Source organism: Aptenodytes forsteri, unplaced genomic scaffold (genome assembly GCF_000699145.1).
Source record: "Aptenodytes forsteri isolate BGI_AS27 unplaced genomic scaffold, ASM69914v1 Scaffold715, whole genome shotgun sequence".
Classification (NCBI taxonomy): Eukaryota; Metazoa; Chordata; class Aves; order Sphenisciformes; family Spheniscidae; genus Aptenodytes; species Aptenodytes forsteri.
Genome location: NW_008794112.1, coordinates 94,864 through 116,032, shown reverse-complemented (window position 1 = coordinate 116,032; position 21,169 = coordinate 94,864). Strand labels below are relative to the sequence as shown.

Sequence of the window (21,169 nt, the reverse complement as noted above, 5' to 3'; positions counted from 1 at the left end):
ATAGGAAATCCGCTATGCCCAGCCCTCTATGTCTAGAGGGTAATGAAAGTATTGGATACCATTTTAGAAGCTGCCACTGCTAAGGATCCCCCATTTCTGTCAGCTTAGCAGTAAGATCTAAGTGTAGCTTTGCGTTGGTGCAGAACACTCTCATAGTATCAATATGTACATTTAAAGCTGTGCCTGTGTGTTTTCAGATACGTCCAACATAGGTATGCAGAGAATATAAACTCTGTGGAGTGTCCCTGTTGGGTTGAAAGAATTAGAGAGGAAGTATTGCTTGCTTGGATGGAAGCTCTGTGATTCACCTTCTGTACAGGATGCTAAATGAGCAGAACAGACAAGAGCAGCAGGTACCCTCAAAAGTAGAGCATACTATAGTAACTCCAGTATGCCATTCCAGGGCCAGCCTAGCACTGTTACTGATATTCTGCACTACTTCCTAAACCAGCTTAATACTATAGCACTGCCTGCCAGTGACTGTCACCTTGTCACTGTTTAATAGCAGCGTTCAACAAGACACTGACATTTTAAAAGACCAAATCAGTGCTTCTGACAGCAGCAGTTTGTTGAATGACACTGGCCTTATGCAGTTTTTCTGGGGCAAGGTAAATCAAGTGTAAAGGGCGTGGATTCACGTGTGTCGGCGCTCTCTCGCTCTTAAAATAAGCATTTGAGGGGAGGCCTTTTTTGTTTGTTTTTACAGCTTGTCCTTTGAGGGAATTAAATGAATGCTAGAGGAGGGATGAAAGCAGGGAGAGCATCTTAAAATAGAAATACACAGGTTGTCCCAGTAGTATGACAGTGACCCAGAACCATGGACACATGAGCAAAGTACCACTGGGATACGAGCTTGCAGCATGTCATCTGCAGCCCAGCTATCTGTGTGCACCTTCTAAATCAGTCCCATTTCCTAACGTGCAGTAGATCACCGAGTTCTTTTGGTTTTCTTCAAACAATGTGAACAGAATACTGTATGTTGCTGAGCTGCTTGAAAAGATGTGCTTGAGGGGCATCCACGTTGTTTTGCATGCTGCACAGAGATAACATGTTTTAAATATGGTGAAAGAGTATGTAACTGTGTATGGATTGCTAGTGGATGAACAAGACAATAATGAAGTTACTGTGTTTAGTACGGAGGCGGCAATCACACCACTTCTGCTTGTATCAGAGGTTTGTGTGATGTAACCTGCTCAAGTTAGCTCATGAAGTCCTGGTTAGCAGGAAGTGTCTATCAATGAGAAGATTTCTCAGGTTAGTATTTTCCTGTAAAAGGGATTAACTAGGCCTTAAGCTGCCAGTGATGCAGATACAGTGCTATATGTTTCAGCAGTCTCCTTCAAGAAAAGTCACAAGATACACAGCGTGCATCTGACTTAACTGATCCTCTCACAGGGTACTTCAGCATCTTGTTCCCGGTATTAGATTAAAGAAACTGAAGTGTAGTGTGAAGTAGATTTGTTAATACTGGCTCTCTGGTTCCTACATGTGTACGAGGTCACAATTTCTGTGTCATGGTAATTGCTAAGTTTGAAAAATGCATTTCCAGTGTTAGTAATAATATCAGGAGGTTTCCTCTCTGCCTCCCTCAAGTCATGATTGAAGGGACTGTGCTGACATACAGGGGGACTATTGGTGAAGGAATTGTTGCTCCTCTTCAACCTTTCCAGAAATTCTATTACTTAGGCCACTAATTAGGAGATTTAATGATAACTTTGCAGCTGGTAGAGCAGAGGGAGCACTGACTGAATGAGGCGTAACCAAGGATGTCCTTCCTTCTGTCATTTCTAAGACTCCAAAAAGTTTTGCCTTCCTGTGTCCCAAAGGTGGTTTCTAGCTTTCATTCTCTTGAAAACCTGTGCATCACTTAAATGCACAGAAGGAGCTGAGCCCTTAGAAAAAGTAAGGGAAAATTTTGAAGCTGGACATTGTTGCCTGGGCTCAGATCTCTTGCCTAGCCCTTTTGGCTCTATTTACAGTAAGTTTCCTGGTTGTGTGATTTCCTCCTATTCTTTGCATCTACTGTGGCACAGACATGCATAAAAAAGATGTAAGGTAGAGCACAGATGCTGAATTCTGGGGTGATGAAAAGTTCAATGCTTTACACAGCCTTTTTTCTCATTTCTAGCTGTAACAGAAAGCACCTGAGAATGGAATGAAAGACATTAATAACCCCAGCCTTTGCCACTGCCTTCCCAGCATGCAGCAACTCTCGAAAGTGTAGAAGAGGTCCATTGGTATATTTATATAGTGTCGTGTGGCAAAAATAAGAAAGAAGAGAAAAAAAAAAAAAAAAGAGGTATGAATTTATATTAGATCTCAATTAGCTCAAAGCCATTTTACCAGCACCCCACTGTTTGCTAGAGGTGCTTGGCTGAGTAGAAAGTAAGCTGATGACTATTCTAAATGCCCTTCATTGGGCTGGTCTGGTTTTCCGTGGCAGTGCTGCGGGGGAATTCAATCACAACTTCATTGTGTTCCCAGTTGATAAAAAGTGCAGGGCTCAGAAGAGGGTCTTGGACAGGCCAAGAGGGGCTGTAATAAGCCCCTTGCCATTACTCAAGAGATCAAGGGATACTTTAATGTCCCCTCCTTCTGAAAGCCTCTTGGCTAGGCAAGACATACAGCCATACATGCAAATGTTAGCCAGAACTAGAACACACAGTACTCGCAAGCTCTGGTTTTAATTGAATCTTGTCTGGGTTGTCTTTGTTTACTGCTGCATCCCAGTCTTTTGAGATGGAATACTAGCATTTATCAGTCTAGCCTGCTAAAATCTGGTGAGAGTAAAACTGGCATGGACCTTGCACTATTGTTATCCTTTGCGGAGCTCCACTGGTTCTGATTAATTGCTTCCAGTTTACTTACGAAGATAAATGCTGTGTCGGAATGGTTGTTGGCTAAAGAAATGCGCTCAGACACCTTATCAGAAAATCCTACTACTTATGTCCTTTTTTTTTTAATGATGGCAGGCAGTGCTCCTTCATTCTGTGTATGGCTATATACTTGATGTCTAACCCCCACAGTCCATATGTCTGTTTCCCTTACTCTAAGGAATGTTGCCATTGGCACATACAAACAGGTTTTCATTTCTGAAGCAGCGCGTGTTTCTTAAAAACCCAGGTGTGTTTGGCAGCTAAAACTAATGCCTCTGTGGTCTGGAGGTAAAATTAGCTGCTGTGGGAGAAGGGTTTTCATGTACTACAGCATGAAAACATGGGGGGTGACAGACGAAGCATTTGCAATAAAGCTGCTGAGAAGTACTCTGGCTACATGGGGTAGAGGAATAGCTCTATTGAGATGATTGTTTTCTGCAAGCTAATGGCTGCAGTTTCGAAATAAAACATATTCATTTTGAATTTCTTGAAATTCATACTTGACCTGGACTTGTTAGGCCACAGAGCTGCTGCAGCATTAAGCTATAGCTGGAGGAAAGCCAGAATCCCATTATATTTTCTGCCTAATGGGTCATAATTTATGCTATGAAGAAGGCAGTGATGTTGCTGGGCGGAAAAGGGCATTGGGTATACTGGGATGTGCATTGTGGAAGGCTGATTGTAAATGAACGTGAAAATGGGGAGATATGCTTTCCTTGCTCACTTGTTTAGTACCCATGTAATTCAAATCAGAAAATAAGTAGTCATACTGGACTATACAAAACACAGGCCAGCAATCTGGTTAGCTTTCATCTTGGCTGTCTGACTTGATTTGCTGTGATTGTTGATTCTCCCCTTACTGTACTAAAACAGGATTGTTTTAATAAATTCAGCATCTTCGACTTTCTGCTTTCAGTTTCTGGTGACACTTCCAAAATGTTATGTTCTTCCTCCTTTGTCAATTAAATGCTAATCAGTTTCACTTTCATAAACAAAGGAGGAAAAAATACGGGGTTTTTTCAGCAGTGGGACTCCAAATGTAGGCTCCTAAGCTGTGCTTAGGTATTGAGGTAGGAGACTTGCCCTACTTCTTAGAGAGCTGCTTAGAGAGGTTGGTTATTCTTGAAAGCTCAACTTTTAATTTAGGTATCTAAATACAGAGTCAAAAACTGAACTTTGGACTTCTGTTGTCAATGTTGGCCTTTTTTTTTACTTTCTGAGTGAAGGTGAGGTGGCTTTTACAGCAGCAATTATTGGAGCCTCTGAACTTTAACAAACATTTAACTGTTCAGGAGGTCTAAATGTTCCTTAATAAATTTTTCTCATTTGAGTGAGACTAAGGATTCTTGGTTCTGTAAACTTAATTTCTAAACAGGAGCTATCACTCACATGCTGAAGACAAGATCATAAAAGACAGTTTAACTGATAATTTGAAAACACTGTAAAAAGGTCCCGTTATTAAAAAGTGTCTGTCTTTTGCTGATGCCCCCAGCTTCTGGAGTGTTCATACTGGAAACTACTGTAATGTCATTCTGGAGTATTTGCATCACTGCACATTGCTGCAGCTGCTGCCCAAAGACATTAATTGAATTTGTAATATTGTTTATGCTCAAATCTAGTTCCATTGTAATGCAGAAGGATAAATGTTTTAGGTAGTACTGCAAAGCAGAAATCTGGTCTGGAGGAACTCAGACATCTAGATTTGAGACGTTTAAGATCTCTTTGTAGTACTTTTGCACTTATTTCATACAGTAGAGACCTTTCCAGGAAGAGCACCCCAGAATATGATTCCAAATGTAAAATTCAGATGTTGGAAAGATTTGTAGAAAAACAACAACAAAAATGAGAAGTAGATGAAAAAAATGAGAATAGCCTATAGAAGTAGGCTATTTAGTCCTCACTGCACTGAATCTAATAAACCTTTAGCCTTTTATTATATTTGGCTCTTTGTACTTGCAGTTCTGTTTGGGATTGAATTATATTGAAGTAGTATAGTTGAGAGAAATTAGATTACCCAGAAATAAAACAGGCTGAATGCAGGAGCTAGAAGGGCAACGTGTACTTCACTGAAAAGTACAAGGAAGGTGAGAGACTACCCTCAAACAAGACATGTGAGTTAAATAAAGATGTCCAAAGGGAGGTTGAAAATGCCTAAGAATCACTTATTTATTTCAGCAACAGTATCCTCAAATATTCTTTCTGGAATTATTATCTAACTTGGATTATTTTTAAATGATTCCTGTGAGGCTGTGCTGGATTCAGTTGTAGGGAGCACAGAAGGTACAGTATCTTTTACTGACTCCAGGCTCCCCCCATTCCAGACAAGCATGTAATAGGTGCTTCACTCAGGTCCATGGAACATCTGTTCCATCTCTGCTGCCAAAACATCTTCAGTCTCTTATTTAAAAATAAAATCAAATAAACAAAAGAAATCAAGAAAACAACAGCTAAAAAATGCTAACATAAAAGCCAAAGCACTGATGATATTTCATGAGAAGACAGTAGAAGAGACCAAAGTATTGCTAATATTTTAATCTCTGCAGTAGGGGAGAGAGTTAGGTGAAATGTGCCTGGATGAACTTGGAAGCAAGTCTCAGCCAGGACTCTGAAGGCAGACATCGCAAACTGTCAACAGTCCTTGTCAGTATATACTGGAGGATACTTCCTTCCTAATCCAGGTATGCGCTGTCTGCCATAAACATCTCCAATTTGCTGGCTGTTTGGACTGGGTTTCTGACAGGAAGATCAGACTAGGAGAATCAAGGAAGATCAAGGACCTGGAGTATGCCAGTGACTCCCACTCTGCATTTGTGATGGTTGGTAACTGGGGCTTGTATGAATATGGTATTATATAGAGCAACAAGAAGTCTCCAAAGCAAAGATAACTTGTATCTGCTGCAAGGATAGGCCTTTGAGCAAGTTCCAGTTTGAATTCAGAGGAGTCCTTACAGGCAGCTTGATGTTCTGGTGTGCACACCAAGCGTGAGTATTGCAGTGTGGTAGAGATTTGAATGTAAATCAGGCCTTTCTGTATCATTCCATGTGGTTTTATAAAGGGCTGGAAGCAACTCTGAATGTTAGCAACTTCTTTTGTGTCCTCAGGGGTCCATGGCACTGTACATTCAGATAAATACTGATAAAGAGCAACGCTTGTGAAGCCAAGAACGCTCCACCCTATGCTCTTCCATTGGATGAGTAAAGGAGCCATGGGAATTGGAAGGCTGGCAAAGCTTTTTTGCTGAAGACCACTCCTATTGTCTAATCATCTTCTGTGTGCTCATTTCTTTTCCAGTCTCTCTACAAGTGGACATTGTTCCAAGCCAGGGGGAGATCAGCGTTGGAGAATCTAAGTTCTTCTTATGTCAAGGTGAGTGATGGCTTATGGCATGAGTTGTCTCATCTGGGTTTGCTGGGAAGGTCAATCAATGTATTAATTCTGGGATAAAAGCTCCAGTGCCTAGTCTAGCTGCAAGATCTCTTGCTCTTTCTTTCTCATATGCCCTTATGGCTTATAAGACTGAATAGCAAAGGCAACACATGCTGTTTACTGGAAACAGTAAATGCGTTCTCCCTTGAGAGCTGGCAACAGAAAGCAGCTCCAGCAGACACATTTTAAAATGAAAAAACAGCTACTGAAGTGTTGTCTCTAAGCTTGAGCAATAGCCACAACAATGGCACCTTGCATCATTCCACAGCTCTTTGATCTTTTGAATTTAGAATTAAGCCTGTTGTTTTTCCAAATTATTTCTCTAATCAACTGCTAACAGCAGTAATGGGAGTGATAGGCAACTTGAGAGTTCTTACCTCTGCAACTAAGGATTTTAATGCTGCTGAAAACCTGCATTTCTTGTGACGCAATTTACTGTTTGTTCAGGCCACCAACTGCCCCAGACTGTTCTCCTGCACAATGTGGTGCAGTACTGACACAATCCATGTGCCTCAAAGCGGGTCCTACAATTTTATGGCATTTTCCAGATTAGCATCCACGTGTCCTCTTCAGAGGTTCTCCTGAAAGCAGCTGGCCTGGTTTCTAATGGGAGGAATTAGTATGTTGAAGCACTGACATGATAGCATCCTAAAGCATGACACAGAGGAAATAGGTGCTATAGTGAGCTTTGGGAGCAAAATGCCATCAGAGGACCACACTTCCTCAGGAGCATACTGACTGAGAAAAGTAATGAGGTCGTTTGATCCAGGAGTGCTTAACTGCAGAGTAATTTGTTAATGCCAGTTCTTAAAAAGTGAAAGTATACTCTGAGCAAGTGCTGTTGTGATGATATTTGCATTCAGAAAACTGTGGGATCAATTAAAGCCCCTCCAGTAATAGGAGTTTGTTCCAAATAACAAAGCCACACTGAGGAATGCAGAGATGTGAGCTGCAAGAAAGAGAGAGCCTGGAACCACTTAATAACAATTCTGATTTACACAGGATGCAGCAGGAGGTTTAAGCTGATCAATGCCAGAACTGCTGCTACAGCAATGTTACCATTTTGGTATGCAAAGTAGCCCAACCTGCAAATAAGGGTATTTATTGAAAACATGATGGAGCTGAAGCAGGAAGAGATTTTTATTTCTTGGGCTGATCTGCCTAGTGGAGGTACTGGGACATGGGATCCCAGGATGCATAGAAGGCCATTCTGGGCTAAAATGAGTGTACCCTTCTAGATTATAAAACCAACCTAATATCGTTTTTGCAGGACAGCAGCTGACCATTCACAGTGCTGTGAGAGAGAATTTTCTTTGCTTGCTTCTCAGGTACCAGAAGCCCTTCCCCTGGGTCAGTCTTCCGTGTAGTGCTACTGGTTGTATTTAATTCCCTCTGTGCAGATTTGTTGGGAACTCATTTCATTTTGCTCTGTTTTCTTTTATTGTCCCTAGTGGCAGGGGAGGCCAAATACAAAGACATTTCCTGGTTTTCCCCTAATGGTGAGAAGCTGACGCCGAACCAACAGCGCATCTCAGTGGTGCGAAATGATGACTTCTCCTCCACCCTCACCATCTACAACGCCAACATTGATGATGCTGGCATCTATAAATGTGTTGTCAGTAGCGTGGAGGAGGGAGACTCTGAGGCCACCGTCAATGTGAAAATTTTCCGTAAGAGAGCAGCTCCGAGGCTATTTTCTGGTCTACCTTGCACATGTATGAGGCAAGATTAGGGAGGCAACCGTTTTACCTTCCTAGAAAAGGCTATTTTTAAATGGGAAGAAGGAGGGCGAAAAGAAAGGGGATGTTAAGAAGATGCAGATTTTTCCTTTCTTGGTTTTGAGGGGAAAGTGGGAACGAGGACCTTGGCCTGTCAGGGCGTTACCAGCATGTCTACTGCTTAAATTCTTCTGAAAGACAGGAGAGCAAGGGGTAGAAGGAGAAGATTCTAGCGCATCATAAATGTCTGGGAGGAGTAAGCAGAGAGAGCAGCTTTTGTGGATGACAGACATGCTATGAGATAAGACTGTCTTCAGTAAAGAGGATCACACATTCAGAAGGGTTATAATAAGCTATCAGCATGTTGTCCAGCAGAGCTGTGATAGCAGCTCCTCCTCTTCCTGCTGGGAAGCTGAGCAGTTCCAAGTTCACATTTTCTCTTTGCAGTGTGGACAAATCGGTGAGCTACGTATAGTATTGATTTGACCCACTGATATGCCTGGGAGACAGGGCTGAAAAATGGGGTTCCTGTGTTGCAGTACAGTGTATTGAGTCAGACACACCTTTATCCTCCCCTTGGGAACATGAGGATTTCTAGAGAACATGTCCTCTGGGGTTTCTTTTGCTTTCCTCAGGCTTGAGTCAGGAGCACAGCTTGAGGTGTGCTGAGAAAGCTGCAGTGATTTTCTCCTTCCATTGTTTTCAGAAAAGCTGATGTTCAAGAATGCTCCCACTCCTCAGGAATTCAAGGAAGGGGATGATGCTGTGATTGTGTGTGATGTGGTCAGCTCACTGCCTCCTACCATCATCTGGAAGCACAAAGGCAGGGATGTTATCCTAAAAAAAGATGGTAAGGCGCAAGAGGTGTTTTGGTGCTTGTCTGTTCAGGGGTCAAATGTCCATTTCCCATCAGGGCTCAAATCAGGCTCATACAAGGGGTTCAGGAGAACAAAATGGTGGTGGTCGCAAGGGAGGAGAGAAGCAATTTGTACCTAACGCTAGGTCTTAGGATGTGAATTTAGTTATTCAAGGTGCTGTGGTTTGGCAATGGCAGGACAATAATGTTCCCACAGAAATGGCCATCAGAGTTTGACACTGGAATAGGCCAAGGAATGCTAGAAAAAACTTTCAGATAAAAGAAATGCCGTAAGACAGAAAAGCTGCATGTTGTTACACTCTCCAGTCTTCCTAAGGAAAAGGGGCTAAAAGATCCTTGCGAGAACCTTTCCCTTTCTTTCAAAATGCTGCAGACTGTCATGCTCAGAGGGGACTCCAGAGCCCTGACTCCAGTTGAGCATTCATGCCTCAGCTGTGTTTCTCACGTCTGCTTGTTGCAGGCCCAAGGGAACTGTAGTAAGACTTGAACTCTGCCACCCTTGGGCAAGAGGGGCAAGTTTCAAATTGCTTGTTGTCTGATACTAATTAAATGTAAATATGTTTTTGTGTGTATATTTATCTGTTTAACTCTCTGTGTGTACTTATGGTATAAAGTACGAGAGCAGTTTGCCTGCTACCCACACCTGGTTTCTTTCTTGGCAATGTCAGATCCAGTCACAGCAGCATCTCCATTAAATGATGGGAAGGGAAATCTTATTACACTAAGCCTTGTCTTAACCCAGAAAGGGCAAGGAGAGGAGAAGAACCTGTTACCTGCAGTGAGCTTTCCTGAGGATCTTTGGATGAACCTTCCTTTTGTCTTTTCTAGTTCGATTTATAGTCCTGTCCAACAACTACCTGCAGATCCGGGGAATCAAGAAAACAGATGAAGGGACATACCGCTGTGAGGGCCGGATCTTGGCTCGTGGGGAGATCAACTTCAAAGATATTCAGGTCATCGTAAATGGTGAGCAGCTTAGAGTAAGGCTGGTATGGGGGCAGGGTATGTAGCACCTGCACTCCAGGCTGCTGATAGAAATGTTACTTTAGATTCACATGATTTACCATCAGCTTACTAATCTTTCTCTGCTGTGTCAAATAGAAATGTCCATGAAATTGACTGAGTGTTTACCAGATGTTTACAGGAAATTATCATGTCAAAAGGAACCTTAAGTGTCTCATGACTTAGAGCGAGGTATTGATCTTGTTGGGACTCACAAGTGGTTTTGTCCACAATACTGATTTTCTGTGCGTCTCCCCACCCCCTGCCCTTCCCTGTGCTGACTGCTTTGGAGAGCTCATGCATCAAACCTGTTGATTGAAACCAGCACGTGATGGCTTAAGGGTTTGAATTACTAGTGACATCTGTGTGTATTGCAGAGATTTACAGTGAGCCTTCCAGGGCTCACTGTTGTTCACATCTTCTGTCCTTTCTAACTTGAATGTGGATTTCTTCTCTTCTAGTACCTCCTTCTGTGCGTGCCAGGCAGAGCACTATGAATGCCACTGCCAACCTCAGCCAGTCTGTCACCTTAGCGTGTGATGCTGATGGCTTTCCTGAGCCAACCATGACGTGGACAAAGTAAGATGCTGTGTGCAATGTCCTGATTGTGTGTGAGCATGGATGTTTTCACCAAGGCCTGGAAAACCAGGCTGGAGGGAAAGCAACATTTTAACTGGAATAAGATTAATTCATTTTTCTCACAAGAGAAAGAATGGCCTCATAACAGTATTGCAGTTAGCTTCTGTTGTGGGTTAACCCTGGTAGGCCGCTAAGCATCACACAGCCACTCACTACGTGCTCCCTGAGTGGGATGGGGAAGAGAATCAGAAGGGTAAAATCCAAAAACTTGTGGGTTGAGGTAAAGGCAGTTTAATAGGTAAAGCAAAAGCCACGCACGCAAGCAAAGCAAAATAAGGAATTCATTCAGTACTTCCCATTGGCAGGTAGGTGTTTAGCCAGGTCAGCTGTCCCAGCTGTGTCCCCTCCCAACTTCTTGTGCACCCCCAGCCTACTCGCTGGCAGGGCAGTGTGAGAAACAGAAAACCCTTTGACGTCGTGTGTATGCTCTTCAGCAATAGCTAAAACATTGTGTTATCAATACTGTTTTGGTTACAAACCCAAAACGTAGCATCATATAAGCTACTATGAAGAAAATTAACTCTATCCTAGCCAAAACCAGTACAGCTTCCTGGAAAAACAAGCATAACAGTAAAAATAGCAAATTTTTACTGTCCCATTGCATCCTTTGTCAAGCTTCAAATAGAGATGAAGCTTCATGCTGACCAGACCTGTCCTATGGGCAGTTTATTATCATCTGTTGCACTGGTGGGGAAACTTAGGCAAAGTGGATGCTGTAACTTATATTTGTCATGCCAGGAGATCCGCATCTAAAGTCTTTCTCTTCATTTCATCAGGTCTAAATTTCACTGTCTGGCAGTGATGCAGACTTCAGGTATACTGTTCTTGAAATTGTGTAGCCTTTGGTGAAGGTTATGAGGACAAGTTGTAATGTTGAAAAAGCTGATGACAACTTGGAATACTGCCTTGATATGCAAGGACAGAAGCCACCTTCAGTGGTGTTTATAGCTCTTGCTATAGGCTATGATGTGTGTCAGGAGGTGAAAGATTCAGCTGCCAGGAGCCCTAAGGCAGGAGGGATTAGGAATAGATCAAAATGTAAGCTTTGTAGCCAGTAGGGAAAGGAAAAGGTGGTGGTCCCTGTCAACCTGAGGAGTTTCAGTTTGGTAACACAGTTCCAGCATTAACAACAAGCCTAAAACAAATAGCCTTTGATTGCTTCTCCTCCCCAACACAGCCAGTGTGCTTTGTGCCCTGCAGGGATGGAGAGCCAATAGAACAGGCCGATGACGAAAAGAAATACAGTTTTAACTATGATGGGTCCGAGCTCATCATCAAGAAGGTGGATAAGAGTGACGAGGCAGAATACATTTGCATCGCTGAGAACAAGGCTGGCGAGCAGGATGCCACCATTCATCTCAAAGTCTTTGGTAAATATGCTCTTACCGTCCTCCCTTTCCAATCCAGTTGGCTATGGGTAGCTCACACAGCAAGCTGGAAGTAATCTACTTATCCCAGTTAATGCCTGATGTGGCTTATCCAGAGCTGCTTCTTTCCCAAGTAATGCTGTGGACCTCTGCCATCATGCTAGGCAAAGCATATTCTGTGTAATTGTCTGAAACAGATGCCAACTCCATTCTGCTTCCTCTCTGATAAAAGAAATTCGGTCCTGTGCAGGGGGTGGTGTGAGATTCACATGCTACTTGAAATATCTTCCAGGCTCAGAGGGCTGAATCCTAATCTAACCAAAGCTGCTATTAAAAGGGCTTTACAACTTCAGTGGGACTTGCTATAAGCTGGACAGGGAGATGAACTCCACCCCACCACTGTGTGAATGACCTCAACTCAGGAATGAATCAGCAGCTTTCCTACCTTCCATGAATCTGGGAGTGTTAAGGAATATAATTCTCTCTGTCCCATCCCTCTGCAGCCACTTGACAAAGCTGCTTACCAAGAGGCTAATTTGGGGCAGAGAAAGTAGATAGCGAGGTGGAAGACTTAACTGATAATCCCAGGGACTGATCATTTGTACACTGTTAAATGGGTTCTACTTCAGATATACCCTCATCTAGTCCTCTCTTACAAGCCTCAGCTGTAAGCATGTGTAGAAAGTCTTCTAGTTCTGCAAGGAGGTACCCTCTTCTCAAATGTCACTCTGCTCCCTTCCCAATGTGGCAGTAAACTTGTGCCAATTCAAAAGCCTTTTTTCCCCAATGTTGCTTGTTTCAAACATTGCTGTTGGCAGGCGAGCTTCATTCTGAGCACCAACTGAATGAAGATTGCTTTTTCTTTTCAGCAAAACCCAAAATCACCTATGTGGAGAATAAAACAGCCATGGAGCTGGAGGATCAGATTACACTGACCTGTGAGGCATCTGGGGACCCAATTCCTTCCATCACTTGGAGAACTTCCACCCGGAACATCAGCAATGAAGAGAAGGTATAACCCTTCCCAAAACCATGGTCTCATTTGCTGGGATCAGTGCAGCTTGTATCTGCCTGCCTCTGCTGATTCAGAATGCATGATAGCCGCACGCAGATGCACATGGAGATCATGGTGATTCCCCTCTCTGTAGTGAGAACACGTGCAGTCCTGCACAGACTATCTGCTAAAGGGTCAGCTCTACAGCTGAAGTAATGCCATAGGTGTCCTTTTGTACAAAGAGCCATCTCAGTTTATAACAACTGATGATACGCTTTTTAATTCCTGCTGGTATCACTCTGAGTTGAATTAACTTGAAAAGCAGTAGGCCCTGGACCCTTTTCAGAGGAGTTTCCAAGGGGAGCTACAGTTGCAGGAAGTTTGTGAAAGAGTTTTTCCCTTCTGTTTCCAAGCTGAGAGGTGGGAATGAGCACCCTGATTCCAGTGTTGTGTATGCTGTCATCATGATGATGATATGATCTGGGAAGGTGGCAGGTGGAGAGGTGTGGGGTATTATCTCTCAAAAGTGCAGTGGACCAAAATGAGCCTGTTAATTCCTTCTTGCCCTTCTGTATTGTATTCTAATACTGCATGTACGTGAAGCACAAAAGCCTGTCTGCCTTTGTGTTCACCTGTTTTGTTGATCAAGTCAATACCATTTTGTTCTTAAAAGGCAAAAATAATTAGCAGTTTTTCTTCTAAAAAAGGGTGCTGTTTGGTTTTTTTTGTTGGCCACAATTCCCCTTAACTAGACAAGATTAGGATGTGCTGTATTACTGTAGATATTTCATAATAGTTGCATAAGGTGATCAGTAGGCATAGTTTAGAGCCAAAGAAAGCCTAGACAAAAGTTGGAGTAAGGAGTTGCTGCTTATTAATAATCTTCTAATAACAGGATGCTTTGAGGCTCAGCTAACTTGGGCGTACCAGGGGTTCTGACTCAATATGAAGGCAGCAGTCGATAGACTATGAAAATCTTAAAGCGGCAGAAGTATCTGCTGTCAGTCATCCACACAGCTGCCATTCTGCACTATAGCTTCCTAAATGAACTTTATTAATTGCCTTCATGATGTTAGCTCTTCACCATGTTGTTAATGTGTAACTTGTTAATCAGGGTGCCAAAGTTTTCCAGCCTTAATTCTTTCTTAACATCTTTTGGATTTGAGGGCTAGTGTAAATTGCTGCAATGTTTAGAGAGATATTTCCATTGCCTTCAAAAGCTGTTGGCTTGGGCTCTCACTACAGCATGACTGGGAGACCTGTTTTGGCAGGATAAGGTTATTCATGGTCTTGTCTCTGTTGAGGAGAGTGGTAGGAGGAGCTAAGTGCTCTAGTGCTTCTAGCACTAGAGTTTGGATCACAGCCATAGAAAAGAGCTTTGACAGGGAGAAGAATATAAAAACTGAAATAACGCTAAATCAAGTAGAAGTCAGTAGAAGAGCCTGTTTGCAGAGAGTCCCATCGTGTCCAGCCCAATTAAACTAACAAGATCTCAGTGGCAAAACTGCTAACCATTTTTGAGACTCTCATATATCCTGTTTGATGCTGTTAAGTTGGTGATCAATATTAAGGAAAATGTTAATACTCTGATAGTTTCTTATATAGATGGGGGGAAAATCAAAGGTTTGAGGTACTACCATGTGTCTCATGTACTAGTTCAAACCTTCAGGGCAAAGATTTATTTTTTTTTTTATATACCATGCACTTTCTAGGCAGGATTTTCTTGTGTGTGTGTTTTGTTTTGCTTTTTATTTTTTCGCATTCTCGATCTTGTGCTGTAAGTTTAGGTTAATGGTACAGATGTCCAGAAAATCCTCAGGTCAAAATAGCTCTGATAAACATTTTATTACACGTGCAACCAAATGCATGTATTCAGTTTACTATCCACTTACTGCCTCTGGGATAGCACAGGGAAACGGATGTTTTTTGATATGGGACAAACAATACTACTTTTAAAATTATCAAACGCTACTTTTGAATATGCTTTAGATACTTGGATGCATCTGTCTTGCTTTGTATGATGTTTACTTTTGTAATCACAATTCAGTCCAGATTTTTAAAGGTCTAGAGGTGCCTTAACTCCCATGAACATTTGGTACTTCAGACAAACCTATCCAAACCCCCAAACAAACAAAACCCTCTCTGGGTTAGAGGTTTTTCCCCCCCCTCAGTCTTTGTCCAAGAACAGAGACAGTCTGATGTGTGGACAAGGGTCAGGAGGTGCTATAGCCCAAACACCTGGGTTGACAATGTCACAACTATTTCAACATTCCCACGCTTCCCTGAGAGACCTGTTGATATCCTAGCATGCATAGCAAAAGATTCTCCTCTCTATGGCTATGCCTACATAACGTGGCACCCTTGGACGAACAATCTTTTGCTTTGAGGATGGTCTGCAAAGGTAAGTGGTTGTGACTGTGCTCTAGCAAAATCAGATGATTGCCAACTGTACACCAACACAGATGAGCAGACCAGACTTCCAGATACTGGCATGGTGGAAGCTTCCTCTTACTAGTAAGCTGGCAGCTTGCATTCTTCTGCCCTGCAGAGTGTGCAAGTAAAATAAAAAATTAAAAAAAAAAAAAAAAAATTTGCTTATATGCAGTTTACTTTGGTTGTGAATGTAGGAAAATGCTACTTAGCAGAAACTTTTGCCCTGTCAGTCTGAGATTCCTGTCTATCACTACTGCAGAACATAGTAAGAACAGGCCTGGAAAGTCATCAACATGATGATTTGAAATGGTTTGGCTTTCTCTTTCCTCAAGTACTTATTGCTGTGCCATTGTAGGGAGGAGGAATGCTTTCTCTTTGAATGATACCAGATGTGAAGCTGATCAAGCCAGTATGCCATATTCCTCATCACCTTCAGTATATTTCATGCCCTTTTAAGAGACATGTTTCTTCTATTGCTCTAGCAGAATACTAGCTGTGATTTGGTAAATATAGTTTTGATCTGTTGTGTATTGGTGTATAAAAGTTTTACAATTTTAGTGCAGACATGAGTGTGTTTCCTGTCAGATTTTTGGATGAGGCAGTCGCTAATTACTCTTACACACACTTTCATGAAACAGTTGTGGAGGCAGTCCTGAGTTTCGTACCCAGCAGTATAGCTCAGTCTGTGAGGAAGGGGAGAGGTAACAGGTGATGCTTACATGCAGGCGTTTTAACATCTTGCCAGAGCTGGTGGTAGGTATATCTGTGGCACAGGATCTCACTCAGTACTGCTGTCTGGCCTCCCATGCTAGCTATAAAGACCTGCATCATGTTACCATTTTCTCTATGGCAAGTCAAAAATAAAGTGAACGTTTTCTCACCGGAATGAAGGAATCAAAGAACAGAGGAAGAGATCAGCTCTGGTATTTTTCCTCCTTTATCCTAATTACAGTTTAATCTGTATGGTTTTATGGGGCCTTTTCCACCAAGACTGTCCCACAAGGTTCCCTGCTCCTAAAGTAGAAAAATGCAGAAGTCTGACTTCTGAATGGATCAGAGTTTGAGAGGCCCCTTTAGTAGGTGACTGCTTGTCTGAATAACAGATGTCTTTTTGCTCACCCCTCTGACAGGTGAATTACATCGCCACGTTGTGCTACCCTGAGAACAGTCCAATGCATCCTTCCACTTATTTTCTGGGTTACTGTTACTGACCAGTAGCCTGTATCAACTCTATGTTGTTGGCAGCTAAAGCAAATAGATAAGTTGTTAAAAATTTAGAAATCTTTAGATGAAAACAACTTGACTGAATTCCAGCAAGGTAAGGAGTGCCCCTTTGCTAGGACATAAACATTGGGTTGCCAGTGTTGCAGCAGCATGCTAGGGCACAATAACCAGAAGATGAGAGGAACTCATTCCCTTGCACAGCTCACACTAGGTCAAATTTAGCAGTGAAGTAATTAAAAAACTAAAAAAAAAAAAAAAAAATAAATTGAGTGAAGTAGAGAAGAGCCAAATACTCTGCTGATGCAAATCAGCATTGTTGCAATACCTTCAGCAAAGTGCTTCTAGATGTGATGCAGCAGATCTAACATTTCAAAATTTAACTTAAGTTTCATTTCCTGATTTTTTTTCTTTTAAGTGGACAATACACCTTGAATACAATTCCCTGTCTTAAAATTGTGTTGTACTTCATATTTCATGAGATGTACATGGGAATATCTTTGGATTTAATGATCCAGGGAGTAAACTACATTGGCAGTTCCCAGGAACTCCCTTGTAACTGAAGATGCTCCCATTTAACAACTTGCTTCCAAAGAGAAGGGAAGATGCTAGCATGCATGAGGCTTTTGGTTCCCCCTCTATCCCCTGCATGGTGCTGAGTAGAGCTTGTGTATCTCTTTGTCTTGGTGAGAGAGAGTTAGTATGAAACTCTGCAGGATGGACAATGTGGTTCTGCCTTTTTTCCCCACACCCACGAGTGCCATTACAAAGAAACAGCAAACTCTAGGAGTGTGGGAACAGGCTTTTTTTCCTCCTTCATCTTCCTTTAGCTTTACAGGTACTGAACACCAAAGGCTAAAAAGCTGGTTTTGGGGTGTTTTGTTGTTTTGGGTTTTTGGGGTTTTTGGCTTTTGGGGTGTTTTGTTGTTTTGGGTTTTTTGGGTTTTTGGGTTTTTTTTTGTTTTGTTTTTGTTTTGTTTTTGTTTTGTTAAATCCCTCTGTGCTGACACCATAGAGACCCAGTGAATAGGATTGAAAGGCGACTTGCATGGGTATGAGCAAGGCAGTTCCCTGGCTAGCCTGGCTTGCCTAGATACAGAGAATGACTGGTACATCAAAAAGGGATTATGCTGAGTTATTATGGTTGCCTGTTCAGCTTTCAAGAAACTTGTGCACAACAGGATATATATATATATAGAAATGGTCGGATGATGGGAGTGTCCTAGCCCATGCAGGTGTTGGTGAGCTTCTCTTCAGGTGGCTTCACCTCAGGCCTCTAGTTACAAGCAAATAACTTGCTTTTATCAAAGACATTCTAAAATGAGGCTGTCTGTACCATATGTTAATACAAGTCTCACAATGTTCACTAGAAGCACTGTGGAAACTATAGTATGTTTTTTATTCTCATTTCCTAAGCTTACATCTCCATTTCTGTAATGTCATTCTTGTATATGCTGTTATATCCACACGTCAGCAATGCTTGTGCCTCACATTCAATAATGCCATCGTGGCTCTGATATTAGCAGGTGATTTTTGACTCCTGAACTGAAATGGATCAAGTTGCAATTGAAATAGAGACCAGAATTAAAATATTTGAAAGATAAATTATAGGGGGAAAACAGAACCCAGCAACTTTGATCTTTCTGAACCACAGTGAATATGGTCCACACTGTTGGTGGCTTTCTCTGAGTGGGAAATGTATGTTTATTGGTAAGGTTTGTGCATGTTTCACGGATGCCTGTTGTTTGGTTGTCCCAAGCCCAGTAAGGATTGGGTGCACACATCCTTAAGCATAATGAGCTGGACATTATCAACTGGAGGTACAAGGTTCTGCCCTGCTGTCTGCTGTCCAGGAGGGGTCATACTGTTTCAATGCTCTGCAGCTCAAGGTCTCCTACTCCTGGCACAGTATGCATGTAAAAATGTGTACAAATGCATGATTACATTAATGATATGAGTATTAATGTTAATCAGTGTGTGCGGGTGGCTAACAAACCAGTATTAGAAAACCAGTTCCGTAACTATCTTCGCAATTTAGTGACCTAGGTAATCTGAATCACTTCCCCAGTATGCTGGGAACAGGTTTCTAGAAATGGTGAGATGCGACAAGAGAAATAGTCACTTGATATGTAAAAACAGAAGCAGTCTTTAGGTATCATTAGCCTTTGCTTAATCATTTTAAGAACAATTTACAGGATATTAAATTTTGAATGCAAATCTAAATTGAGGTTATATTGGGAAATGGAAATTGTGATCACCCCACACACATGAGATACACAACTTGGAGCCTGCATGTGCACAGAACACAGTATGGTGCATACACTATGATACCTAAAAGCAACCTTTGATAAACTTTTATTGCTTTTTTTCTGTTGTTGTTGTGTTCTATATCTGTTTTCTCCAGGCTTCGTGGACCCGGCCCGAGAAACAAGAGGTATAAGATTACCAGACCTTTAGCAAACTCCTTAGTCTTTTTGGTTTTGTTTTTTTTTAAGCTTTACAGATTAACAAATCTCTAGTCCAGTAACCACGCCAACTAAACCAGCATTAATAATATGAACAAGTTAAATATCAATACATAAAAGAAACAGCTTATAGAGTTAGAAGTTGCTTGGCATGTAGTAATGCATTTTTGGTTGAGCAAACTGGCTGTGTTGGGAGTGAGTAATTCTGGTTGTCACTTTAAAAAAAAAAAAAGGACGATTAAAAATAAAAGCAAATGTAAAATCTGACAAATATTGCTTTCACCATTTTCTTCTATGCTACCAGTGTGAATCATATCTCTCTTCTAGAGTTTTAAGAACTAGAAACAGCGTGTATTCTGGGAAAGTATTTTTTTTTTCCAAAGATATCCTCTTCTGCTCCAGCCAACTCATCTGTTTGCTCATGGTACTCCTTAAGTTTGACCTTCTCTTAAAGGACAACTGCATCATGTTCCATTTCAAAATCAATGCAGATAAATCTTTCACAAGTTCTATTTCTCCAGAAAATGCTCCAAATTGTGAAATTATTATTTGCCTTTGATTTGCAAAGGTCAGTGAGGGGGTGTGGGATAATGCAATAACTCCGTTTGGTGCAAATGTGGTTTGTTGCTGTTTTATTTCACATTCAATGCTGTATTTTAAAAACAATAATAATAACCTACCCTTACATGCACCTGATTTGTAGCATTCTTGCTTCAAAATGGACCAGAAAATATGTTTCCAAGCAAATAATAGAGGTCAGGTAGAGAAGAAAATTAGCTATCAGAACTGGGTGACTCGTATTTGTATTTTTAGGATCAACTTTGTGAAGGCTCTGGGTATCCTGAATTCTTTTTTATTTTTAAGCTGTCTTAAACCATAGAGACTGGTGTGACCTAAACAAGGTGAACCTCTAACTTAAGCACCACCTGCCTTTGTTTCATATGGGGCTGAGAAGATACTGTCCATTCTACTTTAAAATAATGTGTTGGAATATATGAATTGTGGCAAGTGAAGGCATCAGATGTTCAGACCAGCTTGCGTTGAAGAATTTGGAATTTGAGTAGTTGCATCTTTTCAGGCCTCATGTTAATTCCTATTAGAGTTGTTTCTGTCTCCCCTCCCCGCCCCCCATGTTTTCACTGTGCTCTTTGTCTCAAGCTTTTTATTAATATGAGCACTAATACTATTAAGCTTGCTGTCTCTAAATTTCTTACTGCGTCTGTGTCTTAAAATATCCAAGTGGGGTTCTGTGAGGATATTGTTGAAGCTTATTGTTGCAGCTTGTGTAGACATAGCTTTAAAATAGCTAGCATGGAGTCTTTTAGCAGTGTATTCCAGCGGCAGGGAGTTCAGTTCTCAGGAAGCTGAGTGAATACTTGGCATTAAGTGTTTCACTCTTACTAATGTATTAGCTAGTTTAAAGTAAGGAAGTCTCTATGACCTTCAGTCATAGCAGCATATATGGGTGTTAAATCTTGCTTTCCTTGCTTTGGAGGCACAACTGCAGTTGGCTGCTTCTTCCTCTAAACCACAGTCAGCTGTACTTACTATGCACAGTCCAAAATGTCTCAGTTCACCATTCTGGTCCTGCATATACTGGAGAATTGTTGAAAGTCATATTAGCAGTATGTGCTAACAAACCCCACCACCACATTATCACCAATAGATGCTAAAAAAACTCAGTTACAAGCAAAATTACACCTCATTTACACCACAAACTGGTGATGCCTTTCTGATAACTGGGAATTAGTGCAACCTTACAAATATTAAGAGCTGCAGATGAGTTCTGGTTAGTGCCGTACAAGTACAGAGCTAGGAGAGACCACTCATCTTCCTTCACTGGAATTTGTAGCTATGGTCAGGATTTCCAGGTGCTGTTTTGTAATGATGTCCACCATGTGGAAAGCGGGTGAGGAGAAGATATGACTGTGTGGAATTAAGCCATGGGTACTTGTTTGTGAAAGGACTGAAAAATCCGAAAGGTGGAGGGAAGGGGGGTAAATGCATTTCCAACTTGTCTCTCCTCTTCCCCTTTGGCACTGAGGTATTGAAATCTAGGCCAGCTTTGTACATAGTGGCAATGTGCCATGTGGCATTGTCAGAATTTGGAGGAAAACACTTGCATGTATCTCAGGATAAGTTGTAGTAAT

General features: G+C 41.7%; 1 protein-coding gene across 1 annotated transcript in view; it reads left to right on the top strand.

The window, feature by feature from the left end:
* Window positions 1–2,084: 2,084 nt before the first annotated feature.
* Window positions 2,085–21,169, top strand: part of NCAM1 (neural cell adhesion molecule 1) — a 65,921-nt gene continuing 46,836 nt past the window's right edge. Inside the window, exons 1-9 of the mRNA XM_019471079.1 lie at window positions 2,085–2,130; window positions 6,169–6,243; window positions 7,755–7,973; window positions 8,728–8,871; window positions 9,727–9,864; window positions 10,362–10,479; window positions 11,740–11,909; window positions 12,776–12,918; window positions 18,959–18,988. Coding sequence (XP_019326624.1) covers window positions 2,085–2,130; window positions 6,169–6,243; window positions 7,755–7,973; window positions 8,728–8,871; window positions 9,727–9,864; window positions 10,362–10,479; window positions 11,740–11,909; window positions 12,776–12,918; window positions 18,959–18,988 — 1,083 coding nt within the window. The remainder of the gene's footprint in view (window positions 2,131–6,168; window positions 6,244–7,754; window positions 7,974–8,727; window positions 8,872–9,726; window positions 9,865–10,361; window positions 10,480–11,739; window positions 11,910–12,775; window positions 12,919–18,958; window positions 18,989–21,169) is intronic.